The 20,562-nt window shown below is 40.6% G+C and overlaps 2 protein-coding genes across 5 annotated transcripts in view; both read left to right on the top strand.

The window, feature by feature from the left end:
- Positions 1-249: 249 nt before the first annotated feature.
- On the top strand, positions 250-11,858 carry meox2a (mesenchyme homeobox 2a). 3 transcript variants are annotated; one of them, XM_046315398.1, is made up of 4 exons: positions 250-671; positions 871-1,385; positions 6,510-6,682; positions 10,552-11,858. In XM_046315398.1, exons 1-4 carry the CDS (start codon positions 577-579, stop codon positions 10,768-10,770), a joined length of 1,002 nt encoding a protein of 333 aa, XP_046171354.1. In that variant the 5' UTR covers positions 250-576; the 3' UTR covers positions 10,771-11,858. The 3 variants fall into 3 exon arrangements, with proteins under 3 accessions (XP_046171354.1, XP_046171353.1, XP_046171355.1); XM_046315397.1 differs by having other exon boundaries at positions 252-671; positions 820-1,385; XM_046315399.1 differs by having other exon boundaries at positions 253-1,385; positions 10,552-11,857.
- A 978-nt stretch (positions 11,859-12,836) lies between these two features.
- The window catches only part of agmo (alkylglycerol monooxygenase), a 43,441-nt gene continuing 35,715 nt past the window's right edge, over positions 12,837-20,562 (top strand). Inside the window, exons 1-3 of one of the 2 annotated variants that reach the window (XM_046314043.1) lie at positions 12,837-13,079; positions 16,246-16,376; positions 16,700-16,851. In XM_046314043.1, coding sequence (XP_046169999.1) covers positions 12,960-13,079; positions 16,246-16,376; positions 16,700-16,851 — 403 coding nt within the window. In that variant the 5' untranslated portion in view covers positions 12,837-12,959. Of the gene's footprint in view, positions 13,080-16,245; positions 16,377-16,699; positions 16,852-18,869; positions 19,045-20,562 lie in introns of those variants that run through there. The other variant, XM_046314044.1, reaches the window with a different exon arrangement.

The following is a 20,562-nucleotide window of genomic DNA, read 5'->3' as shown; positions in this document are numbered from 1 at the left end:
AGATGGCTTTGCAAAGGAAACAAAGCAACACGTGCTTTAACATAACTAACCTCACAACGATATCAACAAGGGTAAGACAATACATATCGAGCTATCCCTGGACACCCACCCCCTATCTCATGTCTGTTTACATTTTTAGATCCCATCTCTTATGGTGAGTATGAAATGGTACAACCCTATCACATAACACCATCATCATCTTAAACATTATGGATTATTTTTCTAAGAAGAAAAGGGGCCACCAGGAGACAGACAGCGAAAGTCGAAAAAATAAATGGCCTTCTTTGCTGAGACACCAGCCATTTTAATAGAACTGATTTATTGTGCCGTGCTTTTTGGAGGGCGATCATATGCATGTGGTCAGTAGTACGCAGTCTGTGACCCAGCCTCCCTCTCACGTTACAGCCTATTTATAACGTTCCCTCTGCCGGCTCCCCTCTTACTGCAGTTCTTTGGAACCACCTTCCCCTCCACTCCACAGGTCTCCAGTCTCCTCTCTCTCCTGTCATCTGTGAATCTCTCCGGCAGCTTATCTAGGGTTCACTGTTTATCCTGCGCAGCCTGGCAACTGTCCGCATGCCCAGGATTATTACTGGAGCCCCCTTTCAACACACACACGGGACATACACACAACTTTTTTATCGAACTCTTATCAAGGAGACAAATTTGGGGTGAGCTAAGGAAAGAGCACAATTTGTGGATTTTGGATATTCTGTGTTTTGTTTGACCCTTTTTTAAAATATATATATATTTTTTAAACTTAGTTAGCTTACTTTATTGTTACCTTTCATTTTTGTCCCCCTCCTTATCTTTCTGGAGGGCTGTGTGTTTGCATGCGATGGATCACACACTCTTTGGCTGCCTCCGCAGCCCCCATGCCACTGTGCAGGCCCTGCACCCTGCCTTCACCCAGTCTCCGCTGACTCTCCACGGACGCACGGACCACGTCTCCTACCCTGACCTGGCCTCTTCCACCGCCACCTCCTCTCCTTCGGCCTGCATCATCTCCGGCTATCCCGGTGACGAGGGCCTGTTCGGCGGGCATCACCACCATCACCGTGGGCATCACCCGGCACAGCAACAGCAGCATCACCCGCCTCAGCACCAGGCTGGCTGGCACATTCCACAGATGCCCTCTCCTGGCAATGCGAGCTCCCGCCACAACCTCTGCCACCCTCACCCCCACTCTCACTCGGCCCAGGACAGTGCCCTCGCACCCCCAGACCTGGGCACCCCTGGCAGGAACAGTCTCTGTGCCAGCACCCCCAACCTGGGCAGCAGCACCCCCACGGGGGCCAATTGTGTGCCTGCAGACTTTGGAAGACAGACGCTGTCACCTGCTGAGGCAGAGAAGAGAAATGGCAAGAGGAAAAGTGACAGCTCAGGTAAGACCAGAGGAAAGATCAACTTTTGAGACCACATTTATTTTTATTTTTATTTTTCTTCCTTATTTTGTGAGCCGCATGTAAAAATGAGTTGAGTATAATGTTGCACAACTTAAATGGGAAACTAAAGCTACATATCTTTATCTTATTCATAAGTTGTCATACATTTGAAATACTAAACATGATATAATACACTTGCAGAGCATTTATTCAAGATGGGTATAACTTAGCTGTACCTTAATGGTGTGGTTTCAAGAACGCCATAATCACTCAGACTTCTAAGGCTTTCCGTGGAAATGGATTGAGGGACGTTTATGTTTCACTGACAGAAAATGTGGTATTATATTGTCTGAAGAGAGGTTTGTAGATGTTGGCTGACATGAACAGGGGCAATTACAGTATGTTGACTAAAGGGGAGAGCAAAGGCCAGACGATAACTCTGTGTTGGGCATTAGACTTCTGGCATGTTTTGGGCTAAATCCCATGGTTTCATTTCGACACATTTTTAGGGGGCAGAAAATGAGGCTCACTGTAAAATATTAATGTCATGGATTGTAAAAGAATACACCAGTGCTTCGAATGACAATAAACACCCGGGAACATTTAGGCTTTTCTTACTGTGGAGTGCGCTTAGTTCCAGGATTATTGTTGATGCAGTCATTTTTATAAATTGCACTGACTAAAAGAGACTGGGAAGTTGAATCAATAAATATATTCAATTGAACAATTTGAGTTACAGTGGCATTATGTATACCATTTGATATACAGTTTAATAGATTTGTTGCAATGTTAATAGTCTTTCAATTTAAAAAAATGTATTTAAAAAACATAACTTTCAAACGTCCAGAAAAACATACTCTATTTCCTACCAATTTGTTCAATGGTCCTAAAAAATGTAAAAACTATACAACCAAACGTACACATTTTTACTGCTAATGTTTTCGTACTTCGCTACTAAACATTTAAAATGAAGATCACTTTGTCAGTCACTACTGAGCAGTTATTAAAATATACAACGTTAAAATAAGCTTTTCCAGCATTACAACAACACATGTGAAATTATGGTCTAATTGCATTGATAAGGTTTGGAATAATGAGTTACTTACCTCAAGTAGAAACTGTACAGGCGTGACTTTCATAATCATTGAGATTTTCTACGTTTGTGAAAAGGACCGTGGACTTTATACACAGCAAGTGTAGAAATATCGACAAAACATAAACAATACAAATATGGTAATTTATTACATTAAGTTAACTGGAACATACATTTCTACATTATTACATAGCCTAAGTAGCAGTGTCTTTACAACTCGGAATATACCAATATCTCTTTAATATATCTACTTTTGAACTATTCAACCTTTCTAATCGATATTAGGCACTTTGTAAGTGTTAAAGTGTTTTTTTTAAAGGGAAGATTTTGTTGTCAACGTATTAGTAGGGACGGATCGGTTTCCCATGGAAACTGTGTCTGCCGTTATACCGGGTCACTGGAATGTCATCCTGCAGCACTGGGCCTGGACGGACCTATGTCTGCTTCAACACCCTCAGTGTGGGTCACCTGGCTGTGGTTCTGTACACACCACTTGAATACTTGATTGATATTTCCCTATGTGGTCAGTGCCCTGTTTCGCTTGACTCACACAGGTTGACTCACACTGAGGGTCTTGACTCACACTTGACTCACTGTTGGCCACTTCAGTCATGGATCCCTTCTGACACATGACTCATTCTAACAGACGAAACATTTTCACAAAATCACAGGGACTTAAACTACTTAAGTGGGCAATTAAATGTGTATTCTTTCTGTTTGAAATGAATGGACAGCATAGAGACAGACGGCATATAAAATAGGTTTCTTTATCATTTTTCAGAGGCTTATAACAATCCTATTTAAAGAAAGGTAGTTACCAAAATAAGGGCTTATGGTATTTGGATGTAGAGGAATATCAAAAAGATGCATAGAAATGATTAACACACCTGAATATGCAAATCGTTGTACAAGTAGCAGCACCACGACAGAAAGTTACTAAACTAAGAGAGCGCAACTTCGAAGGCAGTCACTACTATTTATAATACTGCTCTTGTTTTGACCATACTAACCTCTCATATATTCACACATTTAGAACTCCATCCTCTATTTCCTGTTCTCCTTGGTCAAATCATTTGGAAACTAACACTTGGCCCCCAAGCTCCATTACAATTCCCTAGTTCCAATGGTTATTGCAGCCTCATTACGTGGGCCTTACATTCTCTTCACGCTAACACCAATCATGCTGATTATTGAGCGTAGTTAGCTTATCCAATCAGCTGTCCAAATAGTACCGTGTTGCCAATTCGATGAGATAGCCCTGATTGGGTTTCACCATCTGGATTGAAACCTGAGTAAAATCAGCCTGTGAAACTTTACATTAGATACGAAAACAATAATAAAACACTTGAACCCAGATTTCCATGCAAAACATTCTCCTGGTCAAGAAATACAAATCATTTAGTGTGATTCTTTCCCTAAAGGTGGACTGCAGGGTATACACTGTCACGTGATGAGTGGTCCGGCTGGTATTTGGGTGTCTGGTTTCTGTGAAACCTGCTAATTTTAAGGGTCCCACCTGGAGGGAATATGACCGTGCCGTTTGGTGTAACCTGGGCTGGCCTCTTGGGGTATACTTGAGCTCTGCGGGAGCTAGGGGTTAACCTGGCAGATTTGAACGTTTGGGAACACTTTAGCCCGCAGGTATAGTGCTTTATACATTATGTTATGCACATCGACATAATGTCTTAGAATAAGGCTTATAATGTTCCATATCACTATGACTCAACATTTTTACTGACTCAAAAAATGGCTGTTTTTTGTTGTTGTCAGGATCATTATATAATTATACGACATTGGTAGAGGGTCATCATACATGCTCATGTCAAGTCTCCTACTGTGTATTATAGGTGAATTATAATGCAGTATACATGTAGGCTTTAAGTAAAGTGTAACCAAAACATATTTGGAAAGTGCTAATAGATTTTAAACATGAAGTAATAGTAATAGCTTGAATCCTGTTTTCTTATTGTGGAGTGTATTTTTGAGTGCTGCTGTAGCAAGTGATGCTCAGGGACTAACTCGGGCATGGCTTTGCCATTTTCGTTATTGACGCTGAGGTTATTTTTGGTAGATCTAGCATTACAATATTCTGTCACAGTGAAATTGTGTTTTCCCTAGATAAGAATCCTCAACAAAATCTACAAATGATTGGCCAATGAACTGAAAATGTCACACTGAAAGGAGTGAAAAGTATAACCATTTCATTTTGAAGTCTCTCTGTCAGAAACGTCGGCATGGGCACCAACATTATTTTTGAAAGGGTTCCCTGATCTGACTTCAGACCATTTGGGAGCCCTAAAACTACCCAGTGTCTGGGCTCTGTATTTTCCTCCCATTATTCCCTTTTGTGTGGAGAGATGAAAGTTCCAGCAAGGACCTAATTGCTGTGGTGTAGTGGCTGTGTCGTAAAACCTTGGGACTCTTTTTAAATCGGCTTTGCGCTGGTCTCCAGCAGCTGGCCATGTTATTCTTTATTCTTACACAATGGCTGTGTTTACCAGAGAGTAAATACATCTAAGAGGTATGTTTGAATGAGGCCTGCTCTCTGGCACACCGACAGTTGGTCAACCCTGGTGAAATTACAGCCATGTTGAGACATTTTCTATTCACCATACAATGATGCACAGAATTTCAGCTACTTTACCACACTGTAAGGAAAGTCTTATACTTTATGTTGGAATAACTAGATTATATATTTGCAGTGTATTCCTGTCATGGATGCCAGTTGCGCACTATGACATATCACCACGTGCTTGGAATTTTCCTTTCCTTTTTCCCACAATATCAATGATGAATGGCTTTTTGCAAACAAAAGTTGCATAATTTTCCATTCTTCTATATTTTCTATGACACGAAAAGAAGAGTAAGAAGAGTAAGAGAAAGAAAGCTTTTTTTCTGTGAGAAAATATTTTGAAAGAGACACTCTTTCAGTAAGAACTTCTCTGAGTGTCTCCAGTGACGTGGCGAAATGGGGTGCCTGGTCTGGTCCGGGCCTGTAAACTCCCAGCCTATTTACAGTTTGGATTTGGGACCGCCCTGTTGGGATTAACGCGACTGCAGAACAGAACCGCATATTAATTAGCATGCAATCGCTGTTGCCTTGAAGTGCAATGTGCAATTGAAGCATATCCAAAAGGCCTAACCACAAAGTCTGGTCACAATAGGAAAGTTTGGGAACCAAATTAACAAAACATGTTCCTTCTGAGAAACAGTGAAAAATAAAAATTGAACAATATCTTCTCCTGAGGTTGAAACAAAATGGCAATGACAAGTAGATTATTAATCCACATTGGTTGTACAAATAAATCCTTTAAGTCTCAATAAAACCATTTCCTCCCATCACTCCAATTAATCAACATGTGGTAGACTTGCATATCTTTGCAAAAAAGGGACCTGCATTGCTTCATGTTCATCTGGGGAATCGTAACAGTTTGTCCTTATGTATATGAGGTCATAATCATAGGTCAAAACCAGACTGACATACGTTCGTGCTACTCTCCCTGTAGTCCATCTCATAGTCTAGCCATTCTCAGTAAGTTAAAAAGTTTGACAACATTGTTCAAAATTAAACATCACCAAATCTAAATGAGAGATTGGAAAAATATGCTTATAAAATTGAGGTAAATAAACTGAGGAAATATAGTTTCACAAATCCCGCAGAGCTGTTTCGTTCCATATTAAAACTACAAGGGTAGCAGCCGATTCCATTAACAGTAAGTCAAATGAACTCCCACATTGTAAAGAGTAGGAGCCAGCCCACTGTGTGTGTGAGAGCACAGCTGCCAGAAACAGGCACATGTGTAGATGCTTCTGGGTCCTCCCAGCCACTTACAGTGTGCATAAACAATGCCGCAACGATAAGAGGTGATTGGCAGCTCCCATTGTTTCCCAAACCTGACTCCTTCCCTCCCCTGCCTGTATTTGTGTCTCTGGCTCACACCTGCCATATAGTACTCTTTTTAGCATTATTTTCTTTGAGTATAAATCTCCCTGACTGGAAAGAAAAAAATGAGTGCTGTGTTTGATTTCAGAGTCCCAAGACGGGAATTACAAGTCAGATGTGAGCAGCAAACCCAGGAAGGAGCGGACGGCGTTCACCAAAGAGCAAATCCGTGAGCTGGAGGCCGAGTTCGCCCATCACAACTATCTGACGAGACTGAGGCGCTACGAGATAGCAGTCAACCTCGATCTCACAGAGAGACAAGTATGTAATGTCACCACTCTAACCTCATTCTCCCACTTATACTTTTGGGTTCAAACATATTGACCCCATAACGCATTAATGCCGGGTGGTGGGAAAAGTCTGCCTCAGTCAGACCATACAGAGGTTTTCGGAGATACAATGTTTTCCTAACTTTAGAGCTGTTGTGCTCCAGCTGTGACTGTGAAGAGGGACTATCATATTCCAGATATTTGGGTCTATTCTTTCAGTCAGCCTACAGTCAAGTAATGGAGACAGGCACAAAAGCAGGAGGTGCTGTCGAGCAAGTCACTTCCTGTTTCCCCCAGCTAAGACAAATTAGTCTCCGAGCGCAGGCAGAAGGGCCGCTGTAAACAGAGTCACGTGAAATAAATAATGGAAGACAAATTGCGGGGAAGGAAACATGGTACAGTGTTCTGTAACACCTATTTGGGGTGTCAGAGAGAAGCGATATGTCACATGTGGCATACATCTGGCTGTAGGTAGTTTGTTATATACAGTAGGGATTAAATGGATAGAACAGACTGATTCCTGACAGTATATGTTTCTTACGTAACATCGGAGACTCAAAACCTTCAACCTTAAGTTTTCAAATTTTCGACAAATTGCTTCAATGTAACACTTCTAAAAGTAATTTCAAATGCCCAAATATACAAATAAACTAAGATAAAAAATATTATGCCTACCATCTAAACATTAATGTAACATTAAATAATGGCCACACGTTACATTACATCACCCGTACCACATTGAATACCATTGGGTTATTCCATGGAGTATTTATGTAATTACCCCATAACAGCCTAGTAATTATGTACAGTTTTGGAGCACTTATATTGCGCTTAGAACATCCAATATTTTTCTTATGTCAATTTCAAATTCATAACCAACTTTTAGAGAACATGAACCGACCTGCTATACCAGAGAGTCAACATGACCCCTAAAGCATAACATGACTCGGACAGGCCTGTGTCTTACCTTCAGTAACATGGAAACTCATATCTTGTAACGAAACAAAACCACCCATACAAACCAGTCATAATAATAACATTATAAGTAATTGAGTCATTAGCCCACTGATGATAGCATTAGGTGAAATGACATGGACTGTACAGTACTGTACAGCCTTGCCTTACTGTACTGTCAATAACAGGAGTGAAAAGTGCAAGCTTGCAGATGTATTTTAAGGATGATCCACTTACAGTAATGACAGTAGGAAATCTGGGTGGCCGGGGTTGGAACTCTACCCGTCAACCTGATAGGGATTTTATAACTATGAAACTCAATTTTGGTCGATGAACTAAAAATACCTTGATAGGTGATATATCACAAACATGTACAGTACCAGTCAAAAGTTTGGAAACACCTACTCATTCAAGGGTTTTTCTTTATGTTTACTATTTTCTACATTGTAAAATAATAGTGAAAATATCAAAACTATGAAATAACACATGTGCAATCATGTAGTAACCAAAAAAGTGTGAAACAAATCTAAACATATTTTATATTTTAGATTCGTCAAAGTAGCCACCCTTTGCCTTGATGACAGCTTTGCACACTCTTGGCATTCTCTCAACCAGCTTCACCTGGAATTATTTTCAAACAGTCTTGAAGGAGTTCCCACATATGCTGAGCAATTTGTTGGCTCATTTTAATTCACTCTGCAGTCCATCTCATCAGTATTATTCTACAAATTTGAAAATAGTAAAAATAAAGAAAAACCCTTGAATGAGTAGGTGTGTCCAAACTTTTGATATACTTGATTTGATATAATATACTGGTACTGTATATTAGATAACATAGCAACAAAATACCAACAAAATGCATGCATCCCCATTGAGCTATAGGCTGTATTCAGGTGGCAAAGGCTTTAAAGGCGTGCTTGTGCAGGTGTGACACAGCTCACACGTGCCCTTCTGACGTGCAATCATATGGGCCGAAAAAATATCCATCACCACCACTGATGTAATCGTCAGCATGGCATGTATCGCTGAAGGTTTAAGACAAACATTGTATGTAAAATCAAGTGACTTCCTGCCCATGTGACCCAGCTAGGCCCCACAGCATGACACCCCTCAAAATAAACCATCCGAACTAGAGATTATGATTTTTCAACGCTGATACCGATACCAATTATCGGAGGACCAAAAAAGCCGATACCGATTAATCGGCCGATTGAAGAAGAAAAAAGTTTTTTATTTGTAATAATGACAATTACAATACTGAATGGACACTTATTTTAACTTAATATAATACATCAATAGAATCAATTTAGCCTCAAGTAAATAATGAAACATGTTCAATTTGGTTTAAATAATGCAAAAACAAAGTGTTGGAGAAGAAAGTAAAAGTGCAATATGTGCTATGTAAGAAAGCTAACGTTTCAGTTCCTTGCTCAGAACATGAGAACATATGAAAGCTGGTGGTTCCTTTTAACATGAGTCTTCAATAATCCCAGGTAAGAAGTTTTAGGTTGTAGTTATTATAGGAATTATAGGACTATTTCCCTCTATACCATTTGTATTTCATATACCTTTGTCTATTGGATGTTCTTATAGGTACTTTAGTATTGCCAGTGTAACAGTATAGCTTCCGTCCCTCTCCTCGCTCCTCACTGGGCTCGAAAACCAGCAACACAACGACAACAGCCACCATCAAAGCAGCGTTACCCATGCAGAGCAAGGGGAACAACTACTAGAAGGCTCAGAGCGAGTGATGTTTGAAATGCTATTAGCGCGCGCTAACTAGCTAGCCATTTCACTTCGGTTACACCAGCCTCATCTCGGGAGTTGATAGGCTTGAAGTCATAAACAGCGCAATGCTTGATGCACAACAAAGAGCTGCTGGCAAAACACCCGAAAGTGCTGTTTGAATTAATGTTTACGTGCCTGCTTCTGGCTACCACCTCTCAGTCAGATACTTAGATACTTGTATGCTTGTATGCTCAGTCAGATTATATGCAACGCAGGACATGCTAGATAATATCTAGTAATATCATAAACCATATGTAGTTAACTAGTGATTATGATTGATTGTTTTTCATAAGATAAGTTTAATGCTAGCTAGCAACTTACCTTGGCTTACTGCATTCGCGTAACAGGCAGTCTCCTTGTGGAGTGCAACGAGAGAGAGCCAGGTCGTTTTTGCGTTGGACTAGTTATCTGTACGGTTGCAAGACTGGATCCCCCGAGCTGACAAGGTGAAAATCTGTGGTTCTGCCCCTGAACGACGCAGTTACCCCACCATTCCTAGGCCGTCATTGAAAACAAGAATGTATTCTTAACTGACTTGCCTAGTTAAATAAAGGTATAAAATAAAAAAATATATATAAAAATAAAAAATCGGCAAATCGGCACCCAAAAATATAGATTTCCGATTGTTATGAAATCTTGAAATTGGCCGATTAATCAGTCAACATCTAATCCAAACGCAAGGAGAGAAAGAGAGACTCATCCAGAACCCAGTCAGTGTTCACTTTCACGTCTACTCGGACCCGATCCTCTACGTAAACCCTTTTAAGCAACAGCCTAATCATCATTTTGGGAGACGTAAATAAATACTGGAGGCGTTGTCGAGTCAGGGAAAAGAGGAAGCTGCGTCTTGATGCCAAGGAATGTGACAATACATCAGCACATAATCCCTGCTGGAGTATAGAAATAGCTGCCAAACCTTTACAGCAGCGCCTGTATCAAGTGTCAGGCTTACCATTTGATCAATATCCAGGTCTTTTAATAGTCTTTTAATAGGACTCTACTCAGTATTCGTAACAGTCTCCAGCTATGCAAAATGTAACCCCCCCCCACTCCCACCCCACCGCCATTTTGCTGTTCTTTTTAGAATAACTCAGCTTGTCTTTTGTGGTTGTTCCACAGGTAAAGGTGTGGTTCCAGAACAGGAGGATGAAGTGGAAACGAGTAAAAGGAGGTCAACAGGGGGCTGTAGCGAGGGAAAAGGAACTGGTGAACGTGAAAAAGGGGACTTTGCTGCCGTCCGAATTCTCCAGCATAGCGGCTCTTCATCACTCCACAGACTCCCTGGCCAATGAGGACAGTCACGAAAGCGACCAGAGTTCTGAGCATGCTCACTTATGATGCACAGCAGCAGGCCACTCCTACGCAAAGTGGGTTCAGCCTCACATCTCAGGAACGTCCTTAAAAGGACATGTTATCTGGTCGTCATTAGCAAAGTTTAACGATGCTAAATAAATGTGTACAAATGTACAAAGAAATGACGTGTGTCACTTGATCTAAGAAGATACATGTTAGGACGTTGGTTAAACCAAACTAAGATCACCAATACGTTTCAAGAACTGCGAACCCAACGCAGGAATATGAGATATTGCAAAAGGTCAATGCACATTAAGCATACGTTACGAACGTGCCTGCACTCAACACTGCTCTTGGAAGCAGAACATATTCTTTGAATATTAGGACAGATTCAGAATTGGCCGAATTGTTATGAACATTCCATGTTGTGTGTCTTACATTGAAACAGGGGCAAGTTCATGCTTTTGATTTGCACTGTTCAACACTTGCCTCAATTGGTTTCTACTGTTTGTCATAAAAATTGCAATGTAATCATATTATTATCAAGTGTGCAGGAGAATCAAATTTGCTCAGCTAATATACAGTATACTCTGAACTTAATTATCTGACATTTTCTTACCTTCGCTCTAGCAATAATTTCTAATACACACTATACTACTCACACAGTAATAAACATTTCTTATGTTTCTTAGTGATCATTTTCTTCTGCCTGACTGGTATTTGTAAACAAAACTGACTGAATATTGCACGAACAGAGGTTCTACTGAAATGCCTCTCAGATTGAATTCACGTTGGGTTGAATAACTTTATGATGCCTCCCATCCACAGGAATCCAGGGTAATGTAGGACTATGCTGTGAACTGAGATGACATGAATTAAACATTAGCCAACGTGTAGAGAGCTGTTGATGGGGTGCATGCCTAATTCACCTTTTCCTCAAGGCAGAGTCGGGACTTAGGACGTTTGCCAAAGCCCCGCAGGAGAACCCGCGAAAGGATCATATTCTATTACAAAATCACAGAATAATTTCAAGACTTGATCTCCTTTTCAGCACAATGTGACTGTGCATTCTAATTTGGAGCTAGAACAATATTTTGTAGACTGTGAACTTTTTAGTGCAAGATAGCAATAAAGTTCTGTTTTACCAAAAGCTAACTGTGTGGTAAACATGATGAAACAGTGTGAATAAATTATAATCATACTGTACCTATTAAAGGAACAGTGCAGTCAAAATTCTGTTTTACTTTGTTTTGTATCATATTGTACAACGGCTGATGAAACTAACACTGTAAAAGTGTGAAGACATTTGATCAGTGTTATTTCCTGATAGTAGCTAGTTGAAAATACAATCTACACAGACTTTCTAATCAGCAGGTTTACATGGGCAGGACTTTAGGTTTGCCTGGTGATATTTTTCAGTTTTCCCCTCCACACTCAGACCAGACAGTTTTCGGACAGACCAGACCACTCCCAGACAGTTCTAGCAAAATACTACTTTTTTAAACTAAAAAGCTACTTTAATTGTTACCCAGAAATTATTTGATATTTTGATTAAAACAACGGCTGCATTGGACGTTTAAATCACCCATGCAATAATTTTTTTCCAATTAGGATTTCTAAAACTGATAACTGCTCCCAGTTGGTACACCAAATGTCACCCATCCCTCCATTATCTTCTTCATGCGCAGTTCATTATTTAATGCTCTCTGCCTTCTTTTCATGTCAGGTGTCCTTTTCGAAAATGCCTCTCCTCTCCATCAAGAAAAATGTTTACATATTTTAACATAAATTAATAGGCTAATTACATTTCATGTGAACTAATAGGGCTTCGCTATTAGATACCTAACAATGATGCATGACCTGCAAATCAATGGAACGTAAGAGACACAGACAGAATGGTCTGACAATGTCATAGCTGGTTCGTTCATAATATATATGAAAGACCACCAGACTTATTTGTTGTTAACTTTTCATTTATGGAATTGATACGATGGTAAGATGTAATGGCAGCTGAAGGCATTGTCAGTCCTGAGACAAAACAACCAACCCCGCACCTGACCTATGATCCACTTACTGTATCCCGCCTCTGGAGAGTGAAATAAAACGACACAGTTATCTCGCAGTTCAAATTACGTTTGATGACTGTGCGAGTATCACCCGGTAGTTAAAATTCCCCAGAGGATCGGTTTAGCATCACCTTGGGTAGGGGGATTGCCGGATTGAAGGTGCATACAATGACTCAATTAATGGATGTCGTCTCATTGACCAAGGGAATTCGGTCCATGTTTTACATTGTCACACCGAACGAATCATCATTTGAAAATGTGGAGGATGTCCCGCCATATGTTCAACAGGTGAGTGAGTGAGTTGAAAACGCTGGAGCGCTTTGATGTGTTTTATGTTTGTTTTTTTGATAATCGATATTGTGCCGCTCATGCTAGGACTGACACACCTGACATGTCTAAACATAGCGAAATAAAGTCTGCACACTTAGTTTGAATGATATCATACATATTCACAGAGATGGTCACAAACAACTCACAAACCCTGCAGGAACTGTCAGGGAAGTGGTGCTATAGGGTGACAAAGTCGCTACACTGGTTTCTGCTGTTGCCTAGTTGAGCCTGTAATCTCTTCATTTCACAGAGCTATTGCATAACATTGTACAAACGATACAAACACTTTCGAAGTTTATTTGCTGTTATTGTTTATGTCATATGTGGACTTGAGTTTTGGCTGTATGGTTCATATTTTCACATGATATGATAGTAGTACATTTATTTTCAAATTCTCTAACAAATCCTTAGTTTTAGACAAACAATATGTATTTGCTCATGAGTGTGAGGAGGTGTGCCCTTTTCAGTCCAACGGGGGAATGTCTGTTAAATATTGTTGAATTTTAGGACCACTTTTGACTCAAGAGGACCCAGTGCAAAATAACAGAACACACCAATACTTTTTAATGGGACATCTGGATGATAAAGGTTTAACGAAATCCTAAAATCAGCACGGTTGTTATTTGGGGGATAAAAGCTCACATTTTAACAGGCTTCTATAAAGCCATATGAATAGAGAGAAAAAACAATTACCCAAACAGCAGGACTCCTCAGTGTCTTAATCCTGCTCCAAACAAACTGTAATGAAACAACCTAATTTACTACAGTATTGTTACAGAGTTTAATGTGATGTTTGCATGGGTGTGTCGCTCTTATTTCAGTGCTGGTTGTTGTTTGTGAGGTAGTCATCACTCCGTGCACTAGTCTGTGTTTTGGTTGACTGTATGTACAGGTGTAGGAACTTAATTTGATCACCATGTTACAGAAGAACGTTCATGCAATGCAGGATATGTTAAACTGGCAGTGTGGTCAGGGTGGTCCTTCTGTAGCTCAGTTGGTAGAGCATGGCGCTTGTAACGCCAGGGTAGTGGGTTCGATCCCCGGGACCACCCATACGTAGAATGTATGCACACATGACTCTAAGTCGCTCTGGATAAAAATGTCTGCTAAATGGCATATATTATTATTATTATTAGACTTAAAAAGGCTTCTGAAGTTTGTAAATTTCCACTTTGAAATTTCATTCTTGATTTTCCCTTACGAAAGATGTATCAAACCCTACAAAAATGGGCATTAATTATAATCCACATTCCCTGTTTCTGCAGGATTATTTTCCCGCTGTAGCAAACTAGCTCACCTGTAACCGTCTTGCTTCCATCCCGTTCCTTGTCCCAATCTGGGCTCAAACTCAGGACCCTCTGATCACATTGACAAATGTCACCCACAAAGCATCATTACTTGTCCCTCGACAAAAGCCGCTGGTCTGTTGAACCCCAGTATAGCGTGATTATCATCATAGCATAGATAAAAACACTGCATCAACATTGCTTGTCCGATTGAATTCCTGCCATAGTTGAATTGGTTATGCAACAAGATACACTCTACCTGTTACTTTAGGACAAAGTGGACATACTCTCATAAGAGAGTGTACAGGGTTTGTGTCTTCCCCCCTCACAAACTCGTGGCTAACTTCACTCATCTACAACCGGACAAAAATGGCCCCATTTGGGATAATACCAACATCTGTTTCACAAATGTCATTTGCCTTGCAAGATCGAAGACCAAAAACAGAGATTTATATACAACTCCCTTGACAATTTTCACGAGCCCAAAGTATGTTACAGCCTTCATAGGACTTGTTTTCATTTGTCCTGTTGTTTGGAGGAAAATGCCACACAGAGTAAACACAGTGATTGTGAAGGTCAAACACACACGTTAAGAAGGATTTTTTTAAAGTCCAAAACAACCCATTCCCTCGGCGTCCGCTTTTTCACATGGCATGAGAACCTGAATTCCTTCCCAACTAAAGTGGAAAGCTGTCAAGAACACAGCCCTGACGAGGTAAAACAATACTGTAGACATGAGAAGAAGAGGGCGCGTTCAAGCCAGAATCCAAAATGATAATCTCTCTCTCACTCAGTGGGTTTGGAGAGAGAGTGCTTGCGCTCTGAGCCCATTTGTTAGATCTAGTCCGTCAGTCCTCTGCCAGATGTTGGAGTGTAGCGTGTGATCGTCGGTCCCTCGTGGTCCTCCAGCTCGCCCCAACACACACACACACACACACACACACACACACACACACACACACACACACACACACACACACACACACACACACACACACACACACACACACACACACACACACACACACACACACACACACACACACACACACACACACACGCATCCTATTCCACCTCCAGGTCTACACCTCGCGATCCACATTCCACACACACTCCCTGGGTGCAGTCATGTGACCAGATGAAGGTTTAAGTGACCAGGTCAGGTCAATCACAGGAGTGACATGGTCAGTACCTCTCATTCTGTTCTTGCATACTCCACGCCTACGTAATACCTAATGCAGCAGATACTGTATGTAGCATACTTATATAATGGAATAGAATATAATAGAATAGAATAACGTTATTCAAAAAGGGCCCTAATCGGAGGACAAAATATTAACTTGTGTTTATACAGCTTTTTTTGTTGTTCGTTTTCTGTTTTGTTACATGAACATACTATATACATATTAAAGATATGGTCCACTTGTTTACGTGACTTATTTTATATGGATGGATAATATTCAGACACATCAGGTATAGATACATGTTTTCAGTCTGACTGTCATGTGGTGTAACGGGACCTATTGAAATGGAAGGTTCCTCCAACTATTATTTGTATGTGTTGTTCGAGTGTTTTCTTCTCCACTGGAAGCTGAAATAAATCCTCAGAGAGAGATGATATGTGACTGTGTAGCTTCACCATAGAGCCATCAGGGAAACATCATGCATCACAAGACATGAAAGCCCTTTTTACCACATGTCCTCTTGTTCATTTTCCAAGTCAAACATGTGAGGTTACTGTAAGCGTTCAAGGAAACACAAGACATAAAAGAGGTGCAGTTTTCATTGTGCCTTGGACTGTTGATTTCGTATTTGTTCTCCTTTGCATGTGACTACAGGCCACCCCGTTCTTTATGGGCTTGATGGTTGTCGAGCTGGTGGTGAGCCTGCTGAAGGATGGAACCCCATTGGCCTGCGTCAGTGATGTCGTCACCTCAGTGTCAGCTGGTATCATTTCCAGAATGCCCACGTGAGTAAACTCTAACTTTCTGTTATGTTTCGAGAATTCCTATAGGGAAGCTTAAGCCTTGTGCTAAACTAAAAATAATTATCAATGGAGACTCTCCATAGAAGTAGCTTTTTAGTCCAGGATTTGGCTTAATTTGTGTCCAGGAAACTGGCTCATTGAGTTATATAGACAAGTAATAACAGCAGTGCATCTCTTATGATAATGTATGGCTGTATATGTACCATTATTTTTTGTATACTGTAAGATCCTCTAACTTTGCACCTGAAATGTATTGTGGAGAATCTGTGTGCCAATCTAAACACATTTTATCTTTTTTCCCCCAGGCTATTTGCAAGAGGTTTTGAAATAACGACTTACATCTACGTGTGGGACAACTTGCGTCTCCTGGAGCTACCCTGGGACTCTGCCTGGGCATGGTGGCTGGCTTTCCTAGTGGTGGACTTTAGCTACTACTGGGTCCATCGCTTTGCTCACGGTATGGCCATCAGTCTGGGTTAGCTCCTGACCTGGGTCAAATCCATACAGTATGTCAAATACTTGAGGTGAACTTGATTTAGCTTGCCAGGTACAATGGAACCAATGAGATGCACGGGTCGACACTTTACTCGAAGAGGGTTATACGTAAGACATTCACCACAGTCATAACAGTCCTAGATTTGTTATGACTGGTTTCATAAAGGTGTTATGAATGCCTTATGTACACCCCCTTCAATTACAGTGTTACCGAAACAAGCTGGTCAAGCTAAATGAAACACACATATTTAAAAGTATTGGGAAGTAGTTGTACTTGTATTTTTGGGTAAATATTGTATGGTATGCAAGGTTTGATCAAATATTAAATCTCGTCTCATAATGAAATAGCAAATAGTCTTGCATGTATTTCAATTCTATGTCCATGAGGATTGAATTATTCGTAACAAAATGTTTTGTCTTTACTGATTTCTCTATCGATGCAGCGTGATTCTATAATGCGCACATCTTTTTTTTCTTTTTGAGAGGAAGCAATTATTTGTGAGTTACGTCCAGATGTTTTTGAACTGACCAGATGTGAGAGGCTGTGATCTCTTGAGACATGGTGTCTTACCTGGCACTTCATAGGGAGAAAGCTGTAAGTAGTGATGGCTCAATAGCAGCACGGTTCTGGAGCTGCACCAAAGAAGCCCTCTAATTCTTCTCCCCATGTAGGGCTGTCTGTAACATCCTGGGATCTCAGCCCTTATCACTTAAACTGCAGTTTGTACTGGACAATGATCATCTTAGCACCCAGAACAAAATCTCACATGTCCCACTGGACACAGATGTCTATTCCACAATGGTTGACTGTCATTTCAGTGAAATGACATGGACACAACGTTGATTCAACCAGTGTTGAATGACAATGCAGTAATAAAAATGTTTTTCTCAACTTGCTTGGCAGCTGCAACATTGTGTTTGTGTGCTAAATTGTAGCTCTATTTATGTCAGAGGCACATCAAAGCCTGCTCCAGATCTTTCTCTATTTCAAATATGTCTGGCTTAAAGTCCAGTCTGTCCCTTTGTTGACATTTGAGTCATGGGTAAATATAAACTGTGTTTTTGAAGGTGGGTAAGACACCTACCAACTGTATTGTATGATAGAAAATGACCCCTGCCAGTGCCAACCTGCCTGTAATGATCTTCGTCTGCTGTTAGAAGAGAGGCAGACCGAAATGCAGCGTGTAGGTTACTCATGACCTTTAATAAAGATAAAGCGGTACATGAAATAATAGAAAATACGAAAACAACAAACGAGTGAAACTAATTACAGCCTATCTGGTGACTAACACAAAGACAGGTACAATCACCCACGAAATACAACACGCACTCAGGCTACCTAAATACGGTTCCCAATCCGAGACAACTAGAATCAGCTGACTCCAATTAGGAATCGCCTCAGGCAGCCAAACCTAACTAGACACACCCCTACTAATACACACTCCTAATTAATACAAACCCCAATACGAAATACAACATAAACCCATGTCACACCCTGGCCTACCCAAACATATAACAAAAACACAAGATACAATGACCAAGGCGTGACACTGCCTGATTGAGTGGTCTGCCTGGCTATAAAACATGGAGGTTTATTATCCTCAATGGAAGGTCGTTAACCTTAGCTAAGCAAGTTTTTATTGTGGCATATGAAGGTAGATGACACTCTTCTCAGGCTAAGTGGATTGTAGCGATAGGTTACATAAATATCAGCCGCAATTCTGCCTATTTGACCTTATTTGTATAGTCACCATGGTGATTGATCTCAATAGCATTTCACTAGTCCTGAATTAGAATTTGTACAGTAATATTGTAATGAAGTGCTTGTGTATGTCATTCTCTCATTCTCTCCATTGTTTAAAACAATTATTCATACAATATTATATAGCTCTGGTTTATGTGGTCAGATTTGATTTTTGAAGTGTGGTATGATATTTATGTCTCAAAACTTTCCACTTACTTTCATTTCCTCCACTCCAGCTTTGACTTGCTTGTATGGAACTTAGTGGGGTCACAGCTCATTCTCTGGTGCCTGGCACTGCACTCAGTCAGGATAGAAGGACAGGAGCTTTTCCCCTTCGCTACCAGAGGGAGCTACCTCTCTCACCGCAGGACAGGCCAGACCCAGTCTTCATTCACTCTTCATTCTGGCCCGGTGAGGTCATCTTGCTTAACCAGTTGTTGACCTCCTGTTTTTGACCTCCTGGCCTACTCCAGGGTAGAGTTTGACCAATGCAAAGTTCTCATTTCCATATTGGTTGTTGTCTGTGTAAGTGAATGTCTACAGTATATAAGGCAGTAGACATGTATCTGTGTTTAGTTGTAATAGTCACTAAGAGACACGGATACTTTAGCTCTTGTAATTCCACAAGTATGAAAGCTAACAATGTGTATCTAAATGTAATTTCACGACATTCCTCTATTTTACAATGTTCTGGTATGACACATCAAACAGTTTAAATCGTAAATGTCTGCATCAATTGAGCATGTGAAAATGTATCTGCAATTCTATTCTGTCAAAACATATGACCTATAAATCTCAATACTGTGTTAAAAGTGAAATTACAATAGAAAGCTGTGAAGAGGGCAGAGTGAAATCCTCCATTGGGAAATGTGAATCCTAATTAGTAGAACTGTAAAATACCAATGTGGATTTGAACAGTTTTATGGCCATTTCATAGTTTCCCCTCATGTCACTTGAAAGGACAGTCTCATTATAATTGAATGGAAAGAGCTTTGAAAGTAAAAAGCTGGCCTCTCTTCGCTGATGCCGTCTTTATTGAGAAGCCATTACTTGCCCTTGCTCTGGGCAGCCAGTTAACTCTTGGGGATAGGGACCAGATAACAAAATGGCCATAATCTCCAGGCATTTAAGGTTAGAGGCCCTCTTAAAACTGTCTGTAGGCATTCTTTATGACAGAGCTAATACAGAGTAAAGTGAATGGCAAAATAAAACACAATTAACATGTAATATATTTTATTCAATCCCCTAGTCAAATCTTGGTTAAGGTTCAATGAGAGGCACTGTCACAGGGGAGCTACCAGTTGGGGTGTCGCGAAAACAGTAGGTTTTTAGCTGCTAAAACGCATACAGTAGTTTTTGCCGGCGTGAGCAGAGAGCAAGCCACTTTCTCAAGTGTTCTCGGGCATTGAATAATCCACAAATATAACCTTAGAACCATTCATAGTACTCCCAGTCCCAGTCTCACCACTATTTCCTCACTGTGCTCTGCCTTTCTGTTAGGAAGTTCTGCATTTCTTACCCGGTGTCATTTTCCAGTCACCACCTCTGTTTTCTCAGTAAGTCTATGCTGGCATGTATCTCTGCCAGTAGTCCTGCCAGTGCAATCTGTTATTACTCTAACTTTGTTCTAACAGCAAGGCCTCTCGCCTCATCAGCAGATTGGCAGACCATTGAAAATATATTATTTAAGGATGCTTGCATCCTTTGTATGCTGACTCACTTCTAGAAATATCTTCTAAGATAAGCTGCATAGGGAAGCACTGTACCGTGTTTTGTTTTTCATTTGACCTCTCCCAACGTGATGACATTTGCTTATTATTGATTGTCTTTCACAGTCTTCTTTCCACCCGAGAAATGATACAGTCCAGAGGCAGTTATGTTCAGAAGGCAATATGCTTTTTGGTGGTACAGAGTTGAAACGGGAAGTTT

Source organism: Oncorhynchus gorbuscha, linkage group LG19, assembly GCF_021184085.1.
Source record: "Oncorhynchus gorbuscha isolate QuinsamMale2020 ecotype Even-year linkage group LG19, OgorEven_v1.0, whole genome shotgun sequence".
Lineage (NCBI taxonomy): Eukaryota > Metazoa > Chordata > Actinopteri > Salmoniformes > Salmonidae > Oncorhynchus > Oncorhynchus gorbuscha.
Note: the sequence above shows the minus strand (reverse complement) of the source record. Positions and strands in the feature narration are given on the sequence as shown.

Excerpts from the sequence above, each read along its gene's own strand:
- meox2a (XM_046315397.1), top strand. The coding sequence starts at position 577 with ATGCCCAGGATTATTACTGGAGCCCCCTTTCAACACACACACGGGACA. Across the intron at positions 672-819 it reads ATCAAGGAGACAAATTTGGG|GGCTGTGTGTTTGCATGCGA; the intron begins GTGAGCTAAGGA and ends ATCTTTCTGGAG. Across the intron at positions 1,386-6,509 it reads GAGGAAAAGTGACAGCTCAG|AGTCCCAAGACGGGAATTAC; the intron begins GTAAGACCAGAG and ends GTTTGATTTCAG.